The sequence below is a fragment of the Branchiostoma lanceolatum genome, chromosome 15 (assembly GCF_035083965.1).
Source record: "Branchiostoma lanceolatum isolate klBraLanc5 chromosome 15, klBraLanc5.hap2, whole genome shotgun sequence".
Classification (NCBI taxonomy): Eukaryota; Metazoa; Chordata; class Leptocardii; order Amphioxiformes; family Branchiostomatidae; genus Branchiostoma; species Branchiostoma lanceolatum.
Window position 1 is genome coordinate 7054885 of NC_089736.1, and position 20432 is coordinate 7075316.

The window sequence follows — 20432 nt, forward strand, 5'->3', positions numbered from 1 at the left end:
ATTGTCCTTGTCAACTCCTTGAAACAAAATTGCTGACGAGATATGTTTCTAAAAAAAACACCTGCTGCTCTATGATTTATCAGCAGAAAAATTGCTAAATTTTCAGAGAATTTTTTTTCCTGAAAAAGAAAAATGCTGTTTTCTTTTATGTCTTCTATCTAGATTCTAAAGAAATTTTCTGATGGTAACCATATTTTTTCAAGTGTGTTACATTGTTCCTATCAACTCCTTAGTCCAAAATTAATGACAGTTTTCTTTGTTTTCTTTTATGTCGTTCACCTGAAGAAATTTTCTGGTGGTAAACATTTGTCTCAAATATGTTACATTTTCTTTTCAATTCCTTGGTCCAAAATTGCCGAGACAACATTTTTCTAAAAAGAAAAAAAAAATGCTTCTCTCTTTATGTCTTTTATCTGAAGAAATTTTCCAGTGGTCCAAAATTGCTGACACCACACCTTTTTATAAAGAGCACCTGCGATTGTCTTTTGAGTCTTTTATCGTAAGAAATTTTCTAGTGGTAAACATTTTTCTGAAGTGGATAAAAGCTGATAAAACGGTAAGTTTGGAAGTAAAGTCCGTGGCGCGCTATCAAAGATAGATAAGCATGTGGAGAGAGCCTGAGAGGCATGTGGGACAAGTGTGGAGTTGGTGCTCTGTGGTCTGCGCAGTCTTATTTGTTTGACAGGAGGTATGCCAGAGGGAGGGGAGTGGGACCACTGGGTAAACTGTTCCTTTGCTCTGGGCAAAGGTTACATTTATCACTATCTAAGTGACTGGAGATTTCTGCCATACTTAGTTTAAAGGTCCACTGTGTAGAATTTTGGCTCCAAAATTGAAAATAATCTTGTGATTAAAAGACATATACAACCACCTAATGTTACATAGAGGATCTCTAAGGCTGAATATATCGTGTGTTTTTTTTAGGGGGACGGTTTCTATAGAAATACTTTATTTCCTGAAAATATTCTTGACGGACAGGAATGTTTTATTCAAGACTTAAGTCACGATCACAACTTTTCCTCCATCTAAGGTTGTTAGAAATTGTCATATTACATTTAGAAAATGTTTTGTTCGATATGAAATATGTAAATATTTGCTTCACTTGTGATTGTTGGTTAGACTTAGACTAGTTAGAGCCAAGTTTAAAGTGGCATCTTAAAAGTTTTCTAGAAATGGGAAAGTTAAGATTTATTTGCAAGTTTCAGTTTGAAAACTTGGTATTTGAAGTAGGACCTTGTGGATTGGTGCATTTTGGCAGGGTAAATTTCTTTGACATTTGGACCAGAGAATTTTCTGGTCTGCCAATTTTCAGACATGGCTGCCTGCAGGCTGTGAGAACAAAGATATCAAATGAAATCATTTTTCAATATTTTCCGAGCCTGGTAGCATTTGTGGGGTGTCAGCCCGTCCTTGGAGTCCACTGTTCCAAAGTTCATGGTCGTACGATTCATTCCACAAATATTTGCTGATACTCAAGATATAGTGGCCCAGACAGGTTTATTCTGTTAAACCTTTCCAGTAAACTTTATACGGACTGAAGGTGTCATTTCCACAGACCATTTGTCATTATCACACACTTGTCAATGAAGAGTGTCATCCTGTTGATTGTGTCTGGGGTGGTTGTTGGCTCCGCCCCCAATACTTGATTGAAAGGAAGGAAGAGGGACCCAGAATGCTGAAAACAAAAGAACATGAAGTTCATTAACTTTTACTATGCTATGAGCAAGGTTTCTTTCCAATGCCAAAAGATGTAAATGGCGTGTCACAGAGAGTCTTTCTGTGTCCATTGATTTGTTTTCTTCATGTTATTCACGTATCAAATACCGGATACTACTACTTCACAGTTCAAGCAAGCTTTTTTTATATGTGTATTATGATGTTTTTGAAGGGTTGGATCATAATAGTGGCTAGTGTAATACATGGAGATTGAAATTAGATAAGCAAGGCTGGATATGATTTACAGTGTGCATGTTTGTTTTTGTTTAGAATCTATAATTAGTTAGGACTGTTTTTCCCATCATTTCTATCAACTTCAAAGTTTATGTAATGCTTCAGAGATAATTTCTTGTGAGATGCAAACCTTCAATCAATCCTAGATATAATCTTTTATAACATTCAAGAGCAACTGTGTGTGATGGCAACTATACGAGCAGTCTGACGTAGTGTAGCCTGGATACCAGTCTGTTTCCAGGGCGTACACAGGCCAATTCTTCGGCTCCAGGGCCAATATGCTCCCAAGGAAATTTTACAGCAGACTCCCCGAGTTAGATCGACAACTGATATCATAGGAATTATTATAGAGATCAGGGGTCTGGCATTCAGGCTTGCAGTAGTGGTACATAGAATCAAGAGCTAATATGGCTTCCCAGTCATCCAAACCTCTTGTGCAAATAAAGCACCACACCCCTGATCCCTGTTACAGTGGCCAGACCAGTCTCAAATATCACCCAACACATGCACGGAGGTCTCAACAGTGCCTTCTTTTACATTTCACATCTTGCCAAAGATGCATTAGTCTTAAGTTTTAACTTTATTCATGTCTAAGGACAGTATAGTTGACCGTAAAATATACTAGTATTAAATGTTGGGTAAGATCATACATAAATTTAATATGGCTTAGATTAATGTATGTGTGTATTGGGAGGGGGCTGAATGAATTAAAACCTGAAAGAAGGCTTAGAAAGATTTAGAATAGACAGAAGTAGAGTTATTAACTGTGATTTTACCCACCATATTTTTTTCATGGATAGTCTTGACACAAATGTCTTTATGTTACAGCACTAAATATGGCAGGAAAGCAAGTATCTTGCTTATTGTATGATGTTTATATTATCTGCATCATGACAAGCCAACCTGTTTCAGATTGATCACTCACATAACACACAGGAAGAGGGGATAACAACCCATCAATTTGATCAAACTGGCAGCCATGATGTTGTCCAAGGATTGGAACTTTACTTCTTCTTGTCTCCTTGTCTTCCTGTTATAAAACCAAAACCAGAAGAAGGCCTGATATCAATCTTTAGTAGTTGTTCTGGAGTGTTTTCCTGTTTGCCTTAGAACAGCAGTGTGTGGTTTACTAGGCTATATTTAAACTGTGGTTGCCAAGCTTGCCCATCATGAACAACTGTCAGGCCCACTGATGGACAAGGTATGTGGGGAGGGGGGTATGACAGCCTCCAAACAAATGTGATTAATTTTCCTATTTACCTACCCTTTGTATCTACGCCATGTGCTAATAGTTATTTTCAGACATCCAGTTGAATGTTCCATAACAGGTATAGTCGCAACTGGGGACAAAAGAAACCGTTTTATTGTTGTGGGACCTCCCTGTGAAAAGGTGGTACAGCCCAGTTTGCATACTAAAGCCCTCCTAGTTGGCCTGGGTTCAGTCAGAGTTCAGCAAGTGAACTTTCCACCTAGGTCCTGGGCTGCTGGGTTTGACACCTCTCTATCAAGCTCCCGGAGTTGCTTCTGTTGCTCGCACCGTGCCCAAACTGTACCCAAACATGTGGGAGGACGGATCCATGGCCTCCATGTCCCACGGAGAGAAGCTACTGCCCCGCCTGGCACGTGCTTGGGAGGCAAACATCGCCGAAGTTTTCTGGCAGACCCACCATGCAGGTTAGCTAGCTCTTACTCAACAGCCCAGCACACCCCCTACCCACTCTGGGTGGGCTGAGGGTTCTTTCCTGTACACCAGTACTTGCTTCCTCGGCCTTTCCTCACTCCATTGTCTTTGACCATGTGCTAAGGCAGCAATTTGTTGCCAACCCACAGTGTTTATATAAGGCGGTAGAGACAGTTTGGGGAGAAATTCCTATCCCTGGGACAAGTATGTGGATCTAATATGGTTCCTGCCTGCCGGGATTGACCTATTTTTATATGGGCCCTGTTGTGTAAGGAGTGATTTTTGTTTTGCCCGTTTGCTTGTTTGCTGCCAGTCTTTCTGTGGCTGATAGGGTCTAAGTTGTTGTTTTGGATGTAAGCCAAGATTCAGGGGAAGAATTTGTTTTGGAGGAAAAGAAGTTTTGAGTTTTGGTGATTTAATTGTGTCTTTTGTGAAGAGATTTATATCGTGGCAAACCAAGAATCGCACAATTTGTCTGTTTGTGTAGGAGCAGTGCTAAACCCTGATTTATTTGGCTGGCTTCACGCATGTGTGTGTATTGTCAGGCTTGGTTTGGTGGTTTAGGCTCCAGATTTGTGGCAAAAATTTGCAAGTGAAAAAGACCTCGGAAAAGATAAAGGAATTTCACCATTGTGATTCCCTCAATGCCCAGACAATAACTGCTTAGCGCAACAGCCGTTCAGAAGCTGCCGAAAACTCGTCAGAAATTCCGTTAGATGTCCGGTTTCCACAGCAAGTTTGGGTTGAGGCTCCCACTCCTAAATGACACAGCAAACTCCATAATTGATCCAAATTGAAAAAGGAATGTTCCCAGTTCTCAACAGGATGTGGAAAGAGCCCGGGGCACGTGATATTCCGAGCATGACCAGCCAACCGTCGCGCCCGACACCTGATCCGCACAGGTGTGTTGCGCCACTGGCTGCGAAAACAACACCTAGAAAACCTTGTTTACTTTCCAGTCGCACTGCCACAGCTCTCGGAAAATTACCCGCAAGCATTCAGGCCTGTAGATTAAGCTGGTAATCAACGTCATTTGCAGTTGATTGACAACATGAATATGAATGCAGCATATCATTAGCTCCAAGCTGTCAAACTGTAAGAAAACTTCCCAAGGGTGTATAAAATCCAGGTGTCAGGTTTCAGATACCCTTGACTCAGGCCACTGCTTTGGACAAGCAAGCCAGAGGGCATTAGCATTTGTTTGGACCCGTGAAAAGCCGTAGAAACAACAATGGAAATGGAGAGAAGATGAGAAAACACAGACTACTTAGACCATTGTGAGGCAGAGAGACAATTCCATCTGTCAAATTGGCTCTAAATTATTCAGTCTGTATATAGTGTTACACCGTGCTTGTTACAACAAAAACACCAAACTCTTATGGACCCATGTTGTTGTAAAACCAGTTGCATGAAATTTGAACTGTATCAGATCTTCTCACCAAAACAACAGATGATTCACTGTACCTGTAGATTTGATTGGTTTAATGTACAGTACCTGACAAAAAATCAGAAATTCATGCTCTAGAATTAGAAAAATATATTATGAGTGTTTCTGTAGTGATTAGATAATGAATGCTTTTCTTGGTGAATTATTTGATTATTGCCCTGAACTATATGATTTGTGAAAGAAAAGCTTGGCTCTTCTATACTGCTCCAAACTGTAAACAGCAAAGCCTTATTCAGTCGTCATTTAGCCCCATAACTATAATCATCCACAAATTTAGTAAGCTCTCCGTAAAGCGAAATTCATCAGGACGAAGTACGGTAGAGTTGGCGTTGATGTGTACGTTATCGATAGATGATGGACGGGGTAGTCTATACCTGCCCTTCTCGCGCCATATTTCACCATATGTCTTCATTTGTCGGAATCTATGGCCCGGCCATTCAAACTTGGCATGGCATCAAGTGGTTTGTGTTCCAGTAGCATCTATCTGTCAGCTCTGTCAGGTGACGGACACATCCTCAAACATGGCCGATGTTTGGTGATCTTCTTTAGGAATCATCCAGGAATCAATAAATGAACACTTCTTGTGTTACACAGTTAATCATGTAAAAGAGGCGTGCAGCCACTACATTACGTGTCTTGAAAAGTATAATCAGTTTTTGAGCTATTTTATGAACAAGTGCATTTAGACAGTTTATAGAATACAAGAAAACTTGTTATTTTGTATATACTGTATTAGTGTATAGTAGTATGCTATATATTGGTATTGTGAATATTAACCAGGGCCAATTTGAGCTCTATATAAGACTATTAGTGCAGTGTTAATGCTAAAGCCCTAATTTATTATTCTATGCAAACACAGAACAGTGAGTATGTTTGCTATAGTTGTGTGCTTGTGTCCATCAACTTGGGCCCTGTTTAGACTGGTGAGGGGTAAAGGGGCCTAAATTAGACAGGTTTTGAAAAGTGCTCTGTTGTGCAGATTGACCTGACAGTGTTCGAAATGCCAAAAATCTTGTCTTGGATGCCAGAAAAATGGCTTCAGAACAAGGTCAACTTTGTAAGGTGACTACGGAAACAGCCCTAGAAACAGCTCAGGGTCTTTCAAAGTTCCAAGGTCAAACTGTTGACAAATAGTTTTATACAAACCAGGCAGCACTACTGGTTGTGAGGTTCAGACAGAAGTTTGATTTAGACTGACATCTCGAGTTTACCTAGCCTGGATGCCAGACCCCCAAACTCTAGAATATCTATCGTGTAGATATTTTAGAGTTTGGGGGTCTGGCATCCAGGCTAGAGTTTACCTGTTTGTTCTCTGAAACAAACGGCAATGCCATGTGCCACCCACAGAACTTCAAGTGCCTCTCTACATATCTTTGTTTTCCTCAAGTACATTCTAATTTAGGCAACATTTTCTGTGGCTAAGCATATCAACAAAGCCATTCTGTGAAGATAGCTTAAGTGAGGAAACTCCATGGTATGATATGAAAGATGCGTGGTTCCAGTGGCACCCAGACTGTCAGGTTTTCTGGTGGGGGACAGGTGATCTTAGCCAGACAGCTGGAATCCTTACATCTGATAACAACCTTCATTTTGTAAAAGACAGGCCTTTTTTTCTGTGTGTGGGGAGGGGGGCAGTTGTTGAAAATAAATCTGAATTTTTTTAGTTTTGCCACCAAAGATAGAGCAAAACAATGCACAATTGCATGATGGCAGATAGTGCTTTGCAAAAAGATATACATTCCGAGTTACAAAGTTCTGCTGCAAAATGCGTAGATAGTATCAAGGTCTGCATAATGTCCTCTCCTTCCTTAATCATCAATGGTCAATCCCCAGGGACAGTCCAGAGGGTGGGATTTCATGAAGTGTTCTTTTTACTTTGCCTTTAAAAAGGTCCTACGTTTTAGTCAGATAAACAAGTGCTCAGCCCACCCTCTTCAGCAGTCCTTGAGAAGGAGAAGAGTAGGTGTGGGGAGATGTTGAAATACCAGGGGTCCCGGGGGCATTGACCTCTTATCACATGATTTGCAATGACTAGGGACAGTTCAGGACTTGTTGGGCGGGTGGTAGAGTTGACTAGACAAGTCGCAAAGTTCTTACAACATATTACATTGCTGCTATACTTTTTGGCTTGGCCAATGGGATATTTCAATAAGTGTATGTAGAATTGACTTGAAACAAAGCAACCCTCTTGTTTGTGACACACACACTCATATTCAATAAGCTCACTCTCCAGTTTATTGTCTCTTTTATATTGAAAAAAAAATTAGTTTCTAATTACAAAAGTAATGTCAGTAGTTCTATTCTGTAATTCTTCTACACATTTACATGTATCTTCCATTTTTCCGATACGCCAGAAGTGCAGATTTTATCCATTGAGGTACCTTATAACTATATATATAAGCTATCTCAAGCTTGAATAAACTATAAAGCTATATACACTGCAGCAATACAATGTATTGAAGTTCTTCTCCAGACCACCGATCTCCATAGTACCTTGTCAAACTGACAGACGGACACCACCATAGTATCTAGTGGTCAATCCTTAATTCGACAGAATTGTCTGTCAGGAAGATGCACCATCTGTTTTAGGATCATATCAGGCAACTAAAGAAACCTTATCATTAAAAGCCCCATTTGCATATCTTCACACTGAATCTTTATCAGGACTTCAGAAGATATCAGATTTTACCTGATATCCGTTCCAACTTTCATCGATCTCAGGATATATCAATTAGCTCTTCACTGAATTGAACACTCAGATTTAAGAATGTTTGACAGAGTAGTGCTGCAGTAAGGTATTCCGGAAATGAAGAAGTGATTTCGGAAGGATAAGTTGCAGGTTGAATGAACAGGTGACAAAAGGTGGTACTGAATTTGCCTCCAGTTTGGATTAAGGGGAATTAAGATGGGAGCCGTGATAGCTAGTTTTGTCTGTCTGCTCTTTGATCTGTCTACAGAGACCATTTTTGCCCTGTCTCTTCTGTTGTAATTATCTCCAACATGGAGTCCAAACTGATGTTCTGAAGGAAAAATCTACTCTCCACTCCCCAGCAACGCCGAGAGAGTAGCAAAATCATTGCTATGCCTACAAAGACAGTATCCATTGGCCAAGACACCGTAAAAGGCGAAGTGTTTGCAGGATTTATTTCAAGTTTTATTCCTCAAGAAAACATTAGGATCATGCTTGAAACGCTCAGAAAATAGGGAATACCTCAGGTTTGGAAATGCTTCTAATACTGGATCAAACCGTTCATATATTGATATCATTCTACAAATAGGAGTCACAATTCCACTTGTCACATTTCACTACTCTGAAGAGACGGTTACAGTCCTATGTTCTGACAGTCCGATGTTCCGATAGCTCTATGTGCCTAGCCCTATGTGCCTACGTTCCAACACACCTTATTTTCTAAGGCCCCAATGTTCCGAGACCCCTGGCCCTAGCCCCAACCCAAGGGCCTTCGGAACATAGGGCTCTCCCCCAGTGGATGTGGTTCAGCCCCCCTCCCGATGCCCACATGAAGCATCACCACAGGGCAAGGTCACTACCCACAGTGCCCCTCTCCCCATGTTGTTAGAACAACTTCCCCTGCTTCTGTTTTCCATCCGCTGACCTCTACCCCCACCATGGAACCCAGCAGGGTCAACTTTCAAGGGGAAGGTCAAGAGGTGGCCAAGGAGCTTCAGTACCAATTTGGCTGTAATAAATTTCTAACTGCCAGATACTGTAGACCCTGTCAACCTCCATGATTGTGGCTACTGTTGGATTGAAGAAGGCCTGGGGTAGAGCCAATTGCGGACAAAAACGTGCACGGAAGGGATCACTGCAGCTGGTTTAGCTTCAGCAAGAGGAGTGAGGATGAGAGAAGAGCATTTTGATGTGACAAATCACTTAGAATGTATTCTAAATTCAGTTGCTTTTGTGTCAGTTTTATTTCCAAGATGGAAGGAAACAAGGTTTCCACGGTATTTTGAATTAGTACAATTCGGTATTGAAGCAGTGCAAACGCATAGTTGTAGTGTCTTGAATTTGAGATGGAGAAGTTGGTGTGAAAATAGCTGTGAACATTTGATGATTTACAGTACTAGGCCAATTAGAACTTGGCCTTGTAACCCTAGTAAGGGGAAGAGTTGTCCAAACTGTCAGCTTTGGACAAATAAGGTTTAAATTCGGAAATATTGAAGCATAGGTATACCCTCTGATGGGCTACACACCTCACTCCCTCCTTGAATACTTTTCACATGTTGGGTGTATTGAATAATAAATTAGTTTGGTGTAGGATTCAGTGAATCAAGTTTTTCCATCTTTGGATGGCGTATCTCCACTAAGATGTATATGTGTACTTCACTGCTAGTGAAACTGTGTCTATTGTGATATGTTTAACATATTTTTAACGATCAAACTTTTTCTTCCTTTTTTCTGCAGGGGACAGTTGGGACGACCAGCGCTCCTCCAATCACCAGAGTGACCGGTGTATCACAGGTCAGTGCCTGTAATTTTAACCACAAAAAAACAAGAAACAAACAAACCTTTGAAACTTAAGAAATTAATTTCTCTTACACAAAGAAGAAACTTTCATATGTTGTTCAGAGACTTTGTGTAAAAAAAGTTAAGGTGAACCTCCGATTTGCAACTATGCCTCTGGTACATGATGTCATTCGTAGCGCTGGGACAATGACAGCACTAAGAAGGAATTCGACCGGTTTCGACTCATTTGTCTTTCTCAAGAGAGAGATCGGACCACTCCTCCCTTTATACTTTTTCTGTGCCTCCCTAGTGCAGGGCGCTCTAACGATTTGCAACTACGGCACATGACGTTATATCAACTTTTAAGTTGTTTCCTGACTCTAAACAGCCACTTTGTTAAATTGAGCTGACGTAAGTATCTTTCACACAAAAAGGTTTTGTGAGTTGTATAAAAACATGCGTCAGTGCCGGTTTTTGAGCACTTACAATCCATTCCCTGTCACTAAATGACAAATGATAGGAATTTTGACTAATTTTGACACTGCTTGGAGCATTTTTCAGCTTTGTCGGCTTTAGACAATTACTGAGCCTCCCTACTGAGTGTATAATAAGTACTAGCTCCTATCCCCTACTTTAGGCCAATAAAGGTTGGAATATGCTGAATTCGTATTCACACCTTAGCCGTCCGACTAGGTAGTTACGGAACGCCATAAAATACAAAATAGCAACCCGAATGCAACGGAGATGCTTATTTTCAGCAGGAGGTCCTTTGATTATCCAGAATTTATGGGAAATATCATCAGAACTGATATTACAAGAAAGAGAAGAATCGTTTGATGGACTATCCAAAAGTGTTCTAAAGAACGGAGTACTTAGGGTTGGATACTATGGATATGTAGAGAAGAAACATGCTGACGAAATGACTTAGATTCGAGAGATGTCCTCGCTTAGTTACTAGTCTCAAACTTTACAACAAAAATGTAGCTCCTTTGAAAGTTTTTGGGGATCATCTCTTTGTAATTTTATTTTGGCGACTTTCATAAAATATCACTCTATTTGATTTGAATGATACCGGTACCCGTTACAGACCATGTAAGATATTGCTAATGTGAGAAATACGAAAAGCAACCTTTGATATCCTGTGATATCCTGGTAGTACAAGACAGTAAAGGTTGTTTATGTATTACAGGAACCTGTATATTGATTCATCTGTCTAATGCTTGTTTAGAAAATCACCTACCATGGAATTCAGTTACATCATCCATTCGTTATTCCATCAGGGTTAATTGGACAAAATTGACATGATTGAGGATGCGGTCGTTCGTTACTGAGTCATGCAATAATTATGCAGAGTTTGACCCAATTTCGTACACCCTTTTAATTACGGTGCTGTTGTTTTGCTAAATCTGTGAGACATTTTGCTGAATTCCATGAGGTTTGAGCCACTGTTGCTTTGTTGGCTCTTTGGGCAGCTTTACTGAAGAGAAATAAACATTCCAAAGTGGATTCCGTGACTTTTTGTTTTAATAAGCCATAGTCAGTGAACAGTCTTTCTCTCTTCTTCTTCTCTCTCTCTCTCTCTCTCTCTCTCTCTCTCTCTCTCTCTCTCTCTCTCTCTCTCTCTTCCTCTCTCCCTCGCTACGAAATTTTGCTACCTCGCTACGAATTACGGGGATAGAATAGCTTTCCCTATACAGCATGGGAAATTAGAATATCTTGCCTATACCTTATGGAAAAGGGCATGCAGACCCTCATGTAGGCTAAAGGCCAACGGCTGGTCACCAACCTCATTAGACCTGGTTAGAATGCAATTTGATTGAAAATCAATCTATTTCAATCCAATGGGATTCTGATTGAAATTTATTAGGACCACCCTTAATGATCAAGGGGGTAAATGTTAGCTTTCTGGGGCAACAAAATCAAAACAGCGTGATTCAGGGGTCATCATCAAATTAGAGATGTAATGAATTCTTTGTAGCAAGGTCGTCCCTGCATATGTACTGGATTTTGTAATGATTGAAATCTGCAACCATGAATTGTACATGTTGTAGTGCTTCCAGAATTACATTCTGTATCAGTATAGCTGGTAACAGGTATAGCCAAGGAGGTTTTATCAAGGTATAACCGCCCTTTGGCGTATCACATCAGCTTTGCTTTGCAGGCACTCAGCGTGGCAACAGCTGGTTATATTATACCGAACGACCTGTCACACCTAATCTTTACACATCTAGCTACAAGCGTCTAGCTAGTATGTTCCTACAGTACTTGGTGTAGTTTCCAACAATTACAATTTGCTAGAGCTCTAGATTTTGGGGTAAGGGAAAAATGAAGTGGTCACCATGTTTTTAAGTTGAACAAGGGCGAAGGTGGGCAGAAGAAAGATTTAACAATTTGGCGATGTTTTACTTAATTTCATGGTAAAGAGGTTACTCCAAAAAGAGTAATGAACATTTCCCCTTTAGAACTTCAGTAATGTGTTCACCCCCAGGCTGAGACTGGCAGTGTCTGAGCTACTTTGCCCTGCAACTGTTTCAACTTGACAGTCTACATCTCTCAGACGTTCCCCCATCTTTACCAGTACTCATTAGGGGGTGGCCTGAGCGGTGGTTCAGACATGTGGGCTACATTCTTGTGTTCTGACAAGGAACAGGTGTGATGGGGGCACGCTCAAGTTAACGTTTTGTTTTGTGTTAACCTTGGGAGAATGTTGTCTGTACTTCTGACCAGAGTCGAGTTGATGTCGTGTGTGCTGTACTTAATAAAGCCTTATTTGGTCATGTGGAAAAAGCATCTTATTTTTCACTGTAATATAATTACAGTCAAACCTGTATTAGCGGTCACCTTTGCATAGCGGCCACCTGCCCATAGTGGTCACTTTTTGTCGGTCCCTTGGATTTTTCCCATTGACGTAAGCATTAAGAATTCGTATATAGCGGTCACTGTCCAACGCGGTCGCGGCCACACGGTTTTCGGTCCCGCGGGTCTGGAAACACTGCCGATAACGGTCCCGGCGCATGGTCGCCGCAAGATTTCTTTCAAATCTCGGCCGAAAAATATTGTCATTATACTTTTTTTATAGCAGTGTTACCCATGAAAATGTTGCCTATGGTTTTATTTTGCCCCTGGTGAGGGTTTTGAATTTCCAAAACCGCTAAGACGCCTCTTGCGCGCGGTAACATGTTGCCGACGCTTTGTTTACTTGGGTTACTTCACTAGTAGTAGCATGGGCGAGCAGTTTGTTATAAATTATACCAAGGAGGTACAGACGCCTTTTATCCTCTACAAAAAGGTTTTAAAGTAATCAATTCTTTGTTTATGTGTTCTCTTCATTCAAAGAATTTCTTTGACGAAATAAGTTTACATATTGTACTATTTGAACGTAGAGTAAAATCATAACCCACACCTACATTACAGTAGACTATCCCAATGACCTCAGGCGCCATTTTGTTTTTCCCCCGCCGTCAAGGAATCCAACCCAAACAGGCTGATCTTACCGTGATCTTCCGCAATTTTTTGCCGATAAATAATGTCGCCGCGCAATTGGAAATGACATGGTTGTCTTCGGCAACATTTTAAGTCGCATGTGCTCCGGTTTGGGGGCGGATCGACTTGGACTTTAATAATATGCTTGTGGAAAAATCGAGACCGGCCGAAAGCAGTCATCTGAGCGGCGATCGTCGTCTTGTGGAAGTGGTCGGTAGACCAAGTTTGACTGTACACTGTACATGTATAGTTTTGTGAATAAATGTTTCTCAGTGTGGCACTTATTGCTCGTGGTCAAAATCAACCGTTTCTATAGAGCGGCCACCTGTCCATAACGGTCGATTTTGGCCAGTCCCTTGAGTGACCGCTATAGGCAGGTTTGACTGTACTATTTACTCATTTCTCTCTCTCTTTCTCTCGATCTCTCTCTCTCATGCACACTCGCTCACTTGCTTCTTCCCTTACTTACTCCGTTGCTCACTCTCTTGCTCACTCACTCACTCACTCACTCACTCACTCACTCACTCACTCACTCACTCATTTACTTTGAGTCTCTCTCAACAAAAATCGTCCATGAGAATCCAGAAAACAACTGAAGCCAAACGCAGAGATTATGGCTATGTTCCATTTATTCCTCTACAATGCCGATGAAATCCTGTATTACTGAAGCCATGCACTCTGCACTAATTAAGACATCTCATGTTAGTATACACACTGTACCTTGTGGGAGTAGTAGAGACCCTGTAGTAGAGCCCTGCCATATGTTCGGACTATATCAGCAGGGATTGAAAGGCAGCTTTTGGCCACACCAATTTATTTTCTTGGTTCAGGGAAATTTTAATGAAGTAAAGGTCCAGCAATAGATGAAAATGAGAAGAGAGGTCTTGTAAGAAAAACTTGCATCTGATTCTGACTTCATTCATTCCCTGCAACTTTGTGTCACCAGGTAAATATTTCCCTTCCAGTATTTTTTTTTTTTTTAATCCGAGGACCAACAAACGAGGTTCTCTCAAACACACACATAAGATTTAGTATAGAAAGGGATTCTCACCTAACTATTGAAACGGGTAAGCAAGAAGAACATTTTGCTTTTTTTTGAAACTCTAGTTTCTTTTAAACTGTGGCTCCTTAGGTTTGAAGGTGTTATATTGGCCAGGTGCATATTAAGCCCTGCAGACAGAAGGGCCCGGGGGAACCCACCTCATTAAAGTACTTGTTGAAAGACACAAAGCTTGCTTTACTTCCAATGTGTATCAAGGCCTTCTTTTCTGTTAATGTCTAAAGTAAATGTTGATAAACGATAGACCCAATTGTGTCATCTTATATACAGTGTGTTCTGTTTGGTTCATTTATGGAAGAGTTACTGAGATGCACAGGGTCACTATATCGTGAATGAAGTCACGTAGGACACATACACACATGTCAATGGAGACAGAAACGTGTGACACATAAAAGCATGAAAGCAAGGCATACATTTTGATACTGATTTGATTGCTGAAAACAATGATAGCCACTGTGTTTTTCCAACTTTTTCCCTGTGCTAGTTTCCCTACACATCCACAGCAGTACACCGGGATGGACCCCTACTCTTTTTGATACATGTCAGTGTGGTGGGTTCTTTAACATGCTCAAGGTGCGGCTCTCCTCAAACACACAGCCTTGGCTCCATGTCCAATCTGAGAAAGGACTGTTCTGTATATTCTTATTAACTTTTAATATGAAGCCTGAACCTTCAAGAATGAACTGGAGTGGCCTTACTACTCTGATGGCTTCCTTCCAGCACTTTTTGGTGGTAGGTTAGACCTGAGAATTTGTGCCATGTGGCTGTTATTGGCACATCTGGGTGTTGCCTGTTAGTGATTTGGAAAAGCTAGCTAATCTTAAGATTATGGGGTTGGGGTCTATGGTTTGAGTCGTCTGCATTCATGCCTTATTTTGTTCCTTGGCAGGACTAGCATCCAGAATAAGAAATACAGCGACTTTAAGAAAAACGATACAGGTCACCATTCAAAAAGGATGGCGTATTGTTGCGGACAATGACAGCTTTGGCTTTACAATGAAACCAAATAATTAAACCCAAAACAGCAGTCTCTGTAATCAGAGACAGATTCACAGCTTGCTTACAGCAAATGCCTTATCATTAAAGCATAGAACACTCTTTGGTTTGTCGAAGTTGGAATTTTGTATAAAAGGCGGTGGCTTTACCGACTTTGCCCAGAGATAAAGGCATTGGAACGGTCGAAGTAAGATTTCTATGGAGTTGCAGATGTTTGTATGTATCAGGGATTATCGGAGTATAGTTCAGCTCTGCTGTATGCCTGATCCATCTTCCCACTCTGACAGTGCTGTAGACACAGCCAACATCTGTCCTACCCTCTATAGCAAGTATCAAAGGGTTGGGCATTCCTCAGACAGGGACACTGGACCATGGAAGACAGAGGATGATGGATTAGAGACCTCCTTGGGCTTCCAATTTTATCTTCTTTTTTGGAGGGATTACAGTGGAATTTTGATGAGAAAAGTTTCAGGAAAAGAGAGACTCAAGTTCTACACGAATAAAGGAAAACAAATAGTTCAAAAAAGAGGCAGAAATGAATTCGTGGGGGCATATTCTACCGGATGGACAGTGAGCATAGATCTACAGTCATAAAATCTTTTTTCGAGCACCAAATGTGTGTCCCCGACTTTAAACTGTTCTTTATTCTTCATACACAGTACACACTTATGTAGTTGTGAAAATGCATTGTTCTGCCTCTGTGCTCGGTACTCTGCTTCCAGTAGATTTGTCACACAGGTTGTTGATTTTGCTCTTTCAATGTTTTAAACACAAACCACTTGTTAAAATCTTGCATGTGATAATTCATGTTGAAGCAGGGCTGTCTCCAGGACCTGCCCCTCCATCCGTCCAATGAAGGAAATTTGCTTGTTTGGATGGACAAAAATTTCCCTCCATCCGTCCAAAATATCTGAACTTCATGACATGACACTTATAAAAATCTATTTTTCATAAGATACAAAACCTTTTCACTTCAACTTGGGATTTTGTTAGTCTCTTCCAGACTAACTACGCCAGGGTTTCACTTGCAGGCGAAATGTGATCTTCACTGTGGACTGACTCTACTGGCTAATTATTCCTTTTTCTGCCGAATTCTACGATTCATAGGCTAGGATTTTGTATAGTACCGGTAGTATCCAATTAGTGCTTAATGCTTAACTTTCCCGTAAACTGGCTCAGGCAAGGCAAGAGTGTTTTATGGCTGCTGTTACTGTGCTGAATACTCACCAATTGCCTTTACACAAGCTGAGAAAGCCCCGGCCATTTCTGGGACAAAACTGGCTTTGTGGCCTGGGTCTTGGAATAGCCTGTGTCAGAACGGGAGGCTATTGTTCGCCGACTTGCGTCCAGTGGAGCGGGCTTGTATAACATCGCTCTCTTTGCGTAAACGGCTCTCGTGATATTTAGGTCACGTTTCCATAGCTGCGTAATGTACACATAAAACAAACCTTACAGAATGGTAAAGATGTGAAGAACTTTTGAAGCCGAGCCAAGAATTACCAAAGGAGAGCCATGTTATTATCCCTACACTAATATTGCGACTTGTTAGGTAATTTCTTACGGTTTAACTTAAGATTTATAAATAAGCCACACCTCAGGCTGGTATTTAGTCTTGATTATATTCACTTAGCTAGAGACTCTAACAAGAAGAACTTGATTATAATCCATTTGAGACCTAAAATTATTGTTGCATCTATTACATGCTCTTCTTGACTGTTTCACTCTAAGAGTAAATTGTCGTTTTTCAAATAATGCTGCATGTGGAAAAATCAGCATGTATGGAGATCTGAGAATATTTTGTGATTAAGTGTAGCGAAAAGGTTAAGTAAGTCTTAGAGTTATGATAGTCATTATTGCATAGACAAAGAGTCCCAGATTTTTCTCAGAAAACAAGATAGAAGAACTTAATTGCGCGACAATTGTAACCTGTACAATGTATGGCAACTTAGGCACATAAGAGTTGAACAATTAACAAATATAGAGAACTAATCTAGTCTATGACTAACAGTAGAAATTATCAATAGAACAATGTATATACTGTGAAGAAAAATCATTTCATGCATGAATATGATGAGATATGAGCTGCCTCTTTAATTGGAAGTGAAGGCAGCTCAATCCGACCTTGTTATGAAAGATTTGTCTGTGCAGTTATGTCATCAGAAGAGCACACAAGGGAACGGGCACCACCATAAAGCTATGATCCTCTCATTACGCCGGGTTCCAGCTCTTTCATCTTGCCTGATTATAGCCGTGGAGACAATAAGGTGCAATTCTGACAGATTATTTTACGAGGGGAGGGGGTGGGGTGGTCGGCGCCTCCCGGAGAGGGGCTGAAGTCCTGCGAGTAAGCACCGCGGGGTCAAAAGTTCGCTGGTTCATAGAAGGTCACCCCAAATAGTTCCCACACCTCGCAGGGTTCGCCGGGAGGTTATCCGCACGTCTTGCAGGTGGATTTAAGAAATAGGAAGAATTCAGACTTTACGTGGCAGGAGGTATGCAGCTGTTTGAGTATCTGACTTAACTCTTGCAGCTGTACAGAAGAATAAATTATTTACGTTCTGTTTTGATTGGAGCAAACAGGTTTTGTGCATTACTGGAGTTTCATCCATGTTGCACTACTAGACTTCTCAAAACTTTCAAAAATACTTATGACACAAGAAGTACAGATAAGGCAAATATATACGAAAAGTGCATATTTACAATTAGTACAAGTTGGAACATAAGAACACCCAGTGAAAATGTATGGTGCCTAGGGGTCATACAAAGGTCACACACCCCTTTCAATACTCGTAGAATTGTTACTCAAGAAGACATAACAGTTAGTTACTGTCATATATTCTACATTGTATATGATACATGTAGAACATATTAAAACGTTGTAAGTTTTTTTTTTTAGCTGAATTCAGTGGAGAGGGTGTTTGTGAGGTCAGCGAAGCCAAAGTGCTCAATTTCTGTCCAGTCCTACTGTGTAGTTGACTGATCATTCCGAGCTCTGCTCTTTTGAACTGGCTACAGAGATGGATAAGGGTTTGTACCTCCAACAAGGGAGTTTTATCTCAAACGTTTGCAAAAGAAAAGGATTTCTGCAGTCAGGGTTACTGGGAGGTGGTCAACTTCTGTTACAAGTGGTCACTCAAGGGTCAGCTGGGAGAGTCCAGACCAGTGTGGTATGGGCAGTTCTATATTTTATGGTCTCAAGCAGGTCTGTTTATTGTAAAGGTATAAATTCTAAACTCTGTCCTGTCAAGTGGGCAGACAGTGTAGTCTTTGTTCAATGTGTTCTCTCTATCATTGCGACAATCATTTGAGTATAAAGTATAAAAGGTTGAAAGCTTTTGATAAAATTACATGTAATCTTAATCTACAAAATGTATACATCTCAAAATCTATTAGATAGATTTCTGTTCGTCTTACGTATTTGTGCCTGAGAAATTCAGGTCAGGCTCCTTATCAATTGTCTTAAAGTTACGACCTGTTTGTAACAATGTAAGGATGGGTTCAAGGAAGGGTCACCAGTGTCCTCTACTGCCCCACCTCCCAACTGTAGCACCTTGTGCCTCAGTACTGCACCTTTGTGACATCCAAGCAGGTGTTTGCAGAGATCTTTGATCATTTTCATTTTTAGATGAACTTGTAGAGGTAGGGTAAGCTGGAAAGACTGGGCAAAAAAAATGAAACAATCTGAATCCATTGATATTAAACTGGGAAACATTTTATCCTTTTCAAGGCTGAGCTGAGGGACTATCCACTCTTGCATACACTTCCTTTAATCTAAGTTTGTCTATAGACCTTATACAGGTGACTAGATAGGAGATGAGCTTATGCTAGGGTGGAGATATGTAAGGAGAGGCTACCGGTACCTTCAATGCTCTATGCTAAATTCAGAAAGGTAATAGCTACATGTATTACATCAAGTTTGGCAGGTTGACTTAACTTTACACTAAATTCAGGCACCAATTACACTATACGTAGAATGCACTGATCACGCTCTAGGTATGAATTTGAGCGGTCAGGCTATGAATGACATTGAATTTAAGTGGCTGATTACGCTCTACATAAAAGGGCATACAGGTCCCATATAAGAAGGGAGGTGCAACGGTGACATTGGCTTTTCTGACTACTAAGCAACAAAAAAACAAGTCTCCAGGTTATTTATTACTGTGGTACATATCACTGTGATCAAACAGGTGTGTTTTGCAAAGGATACGCTTAGTCATAAATGTGTCACAATGTAGAATGTATCTCATTTTGCCTTGATGTCATTTTATTGGTGTGAGAGAAGGGGTCACCGAAAGGTCACCAGGACAAAGTTTAGTGGGCATCTCTGGCCAATAAGTTTGTTCAAAGTAAGAAACTTAATATCTGTGTATTTTGGGGTATTAACAAGTTTGTGCATTGAGAGTCATTCCTAACTTGAGAAAACCTGGCTCAACTGAAATTGTTCGGATAAGTGAAGGGGTCAACAAAAGGTCACCAGGTTAACCTAAATCTGACTTGAGTTACCTATCTTATCACACAGAGTCTTTAATTGTTTTGTGTTATCTCACTATTTTCTTAGCACAAATACAGACCCAGTTGAAGAGCAAATAAAGAAAAGCACTTAAGGTTATGATATCAAAAGTGTTACGAAAGTCAAAAAGGACGTAGTTTCGTTTGAACTGGTGCTCTTTTTTGGGTGAGTTTTATTTAAGTGTTTATCAGAATGCAGTGTTGAATGGCAGATTTATGTATTTTGGTTAAAACAAACCACATTGTGTCCATGCCCCATGTACCACAAGGTATTTATCTCCTCACCATTAAAGTCCAGACACAGAGGGCCACTCTGATAGTCCAGCCCTCGGGCAACACTAAAAGCAGCAGTTTCTATGCCAATTAACTTGCCCAAGTGTCACGCAACGAACAAGATGAACAAGGGCTTTCTTTGATATCTGGGGCTCGCCTAAAAGTCACCGGGAACTTTACGAGGGAACAGACTTTGGCGATATCTATTGTTCAACCCTTTTTATGTGCACGTTATGTTTTACTGCGTGGCTCGGTTATAGGCGTTAAAAAGCATCGCGAACGGAATCCTGTTGTGACAGTAATGTCAGTAAGTATGGAAAGGTTGAAAATAGCCACTCATCAAAGATCTAAAGAAACAGTTTTAGATTTACCATTGACTTAGATATACGGACTGGAGGTCATCCTAGATGGCAGTCAAACAGTGCTAGATACTAAAATGTGAGGTCAGCAAATATGCCAGTTTGCCCCCCATGGGCCTTATCTACCAAGGTAACCCAAAAGTAAGCAATTAGTAGCGATAAGAAGGCTAAGTACAATAAGTAAGATGTCCTTAAAGTTAAGATCT

The 20432-nt window shown here is 40.6% G+C and overlaps 1 protein-coding gene across 5 annotated transcripts in view; it reads left to right on the plus strand.

Annotated features, from left to right (window-relative positions):
• LOC136420924 (retinoic acid receptor alpha-like) overlaps nucleotides 1-20432 on the plus strand; it is a 141521-nt gene that overhangs the window by 112090 nt on the left and 8999 nt on the right. For 3 of the 5 annotated variants that reach the window (XM_066408054.1, XM_066408056.1, XM_066408055.1), the window contains one exon: nucleotides 9505-9561. In XM_066408054.1, coding sequence (XP_066264151.1) covers nucleotides 9505-9561 — 57 coding nt within the window. Of the gene's footprint in view, nucleotides 1-3370; nucleotides 3625-9504; nucleotides 9562-20432 lie in introns of those variants that run through there. The other 2 variants (XM_066408052.1, XM_066408053.1) reach the window with 2 other exon arrangements.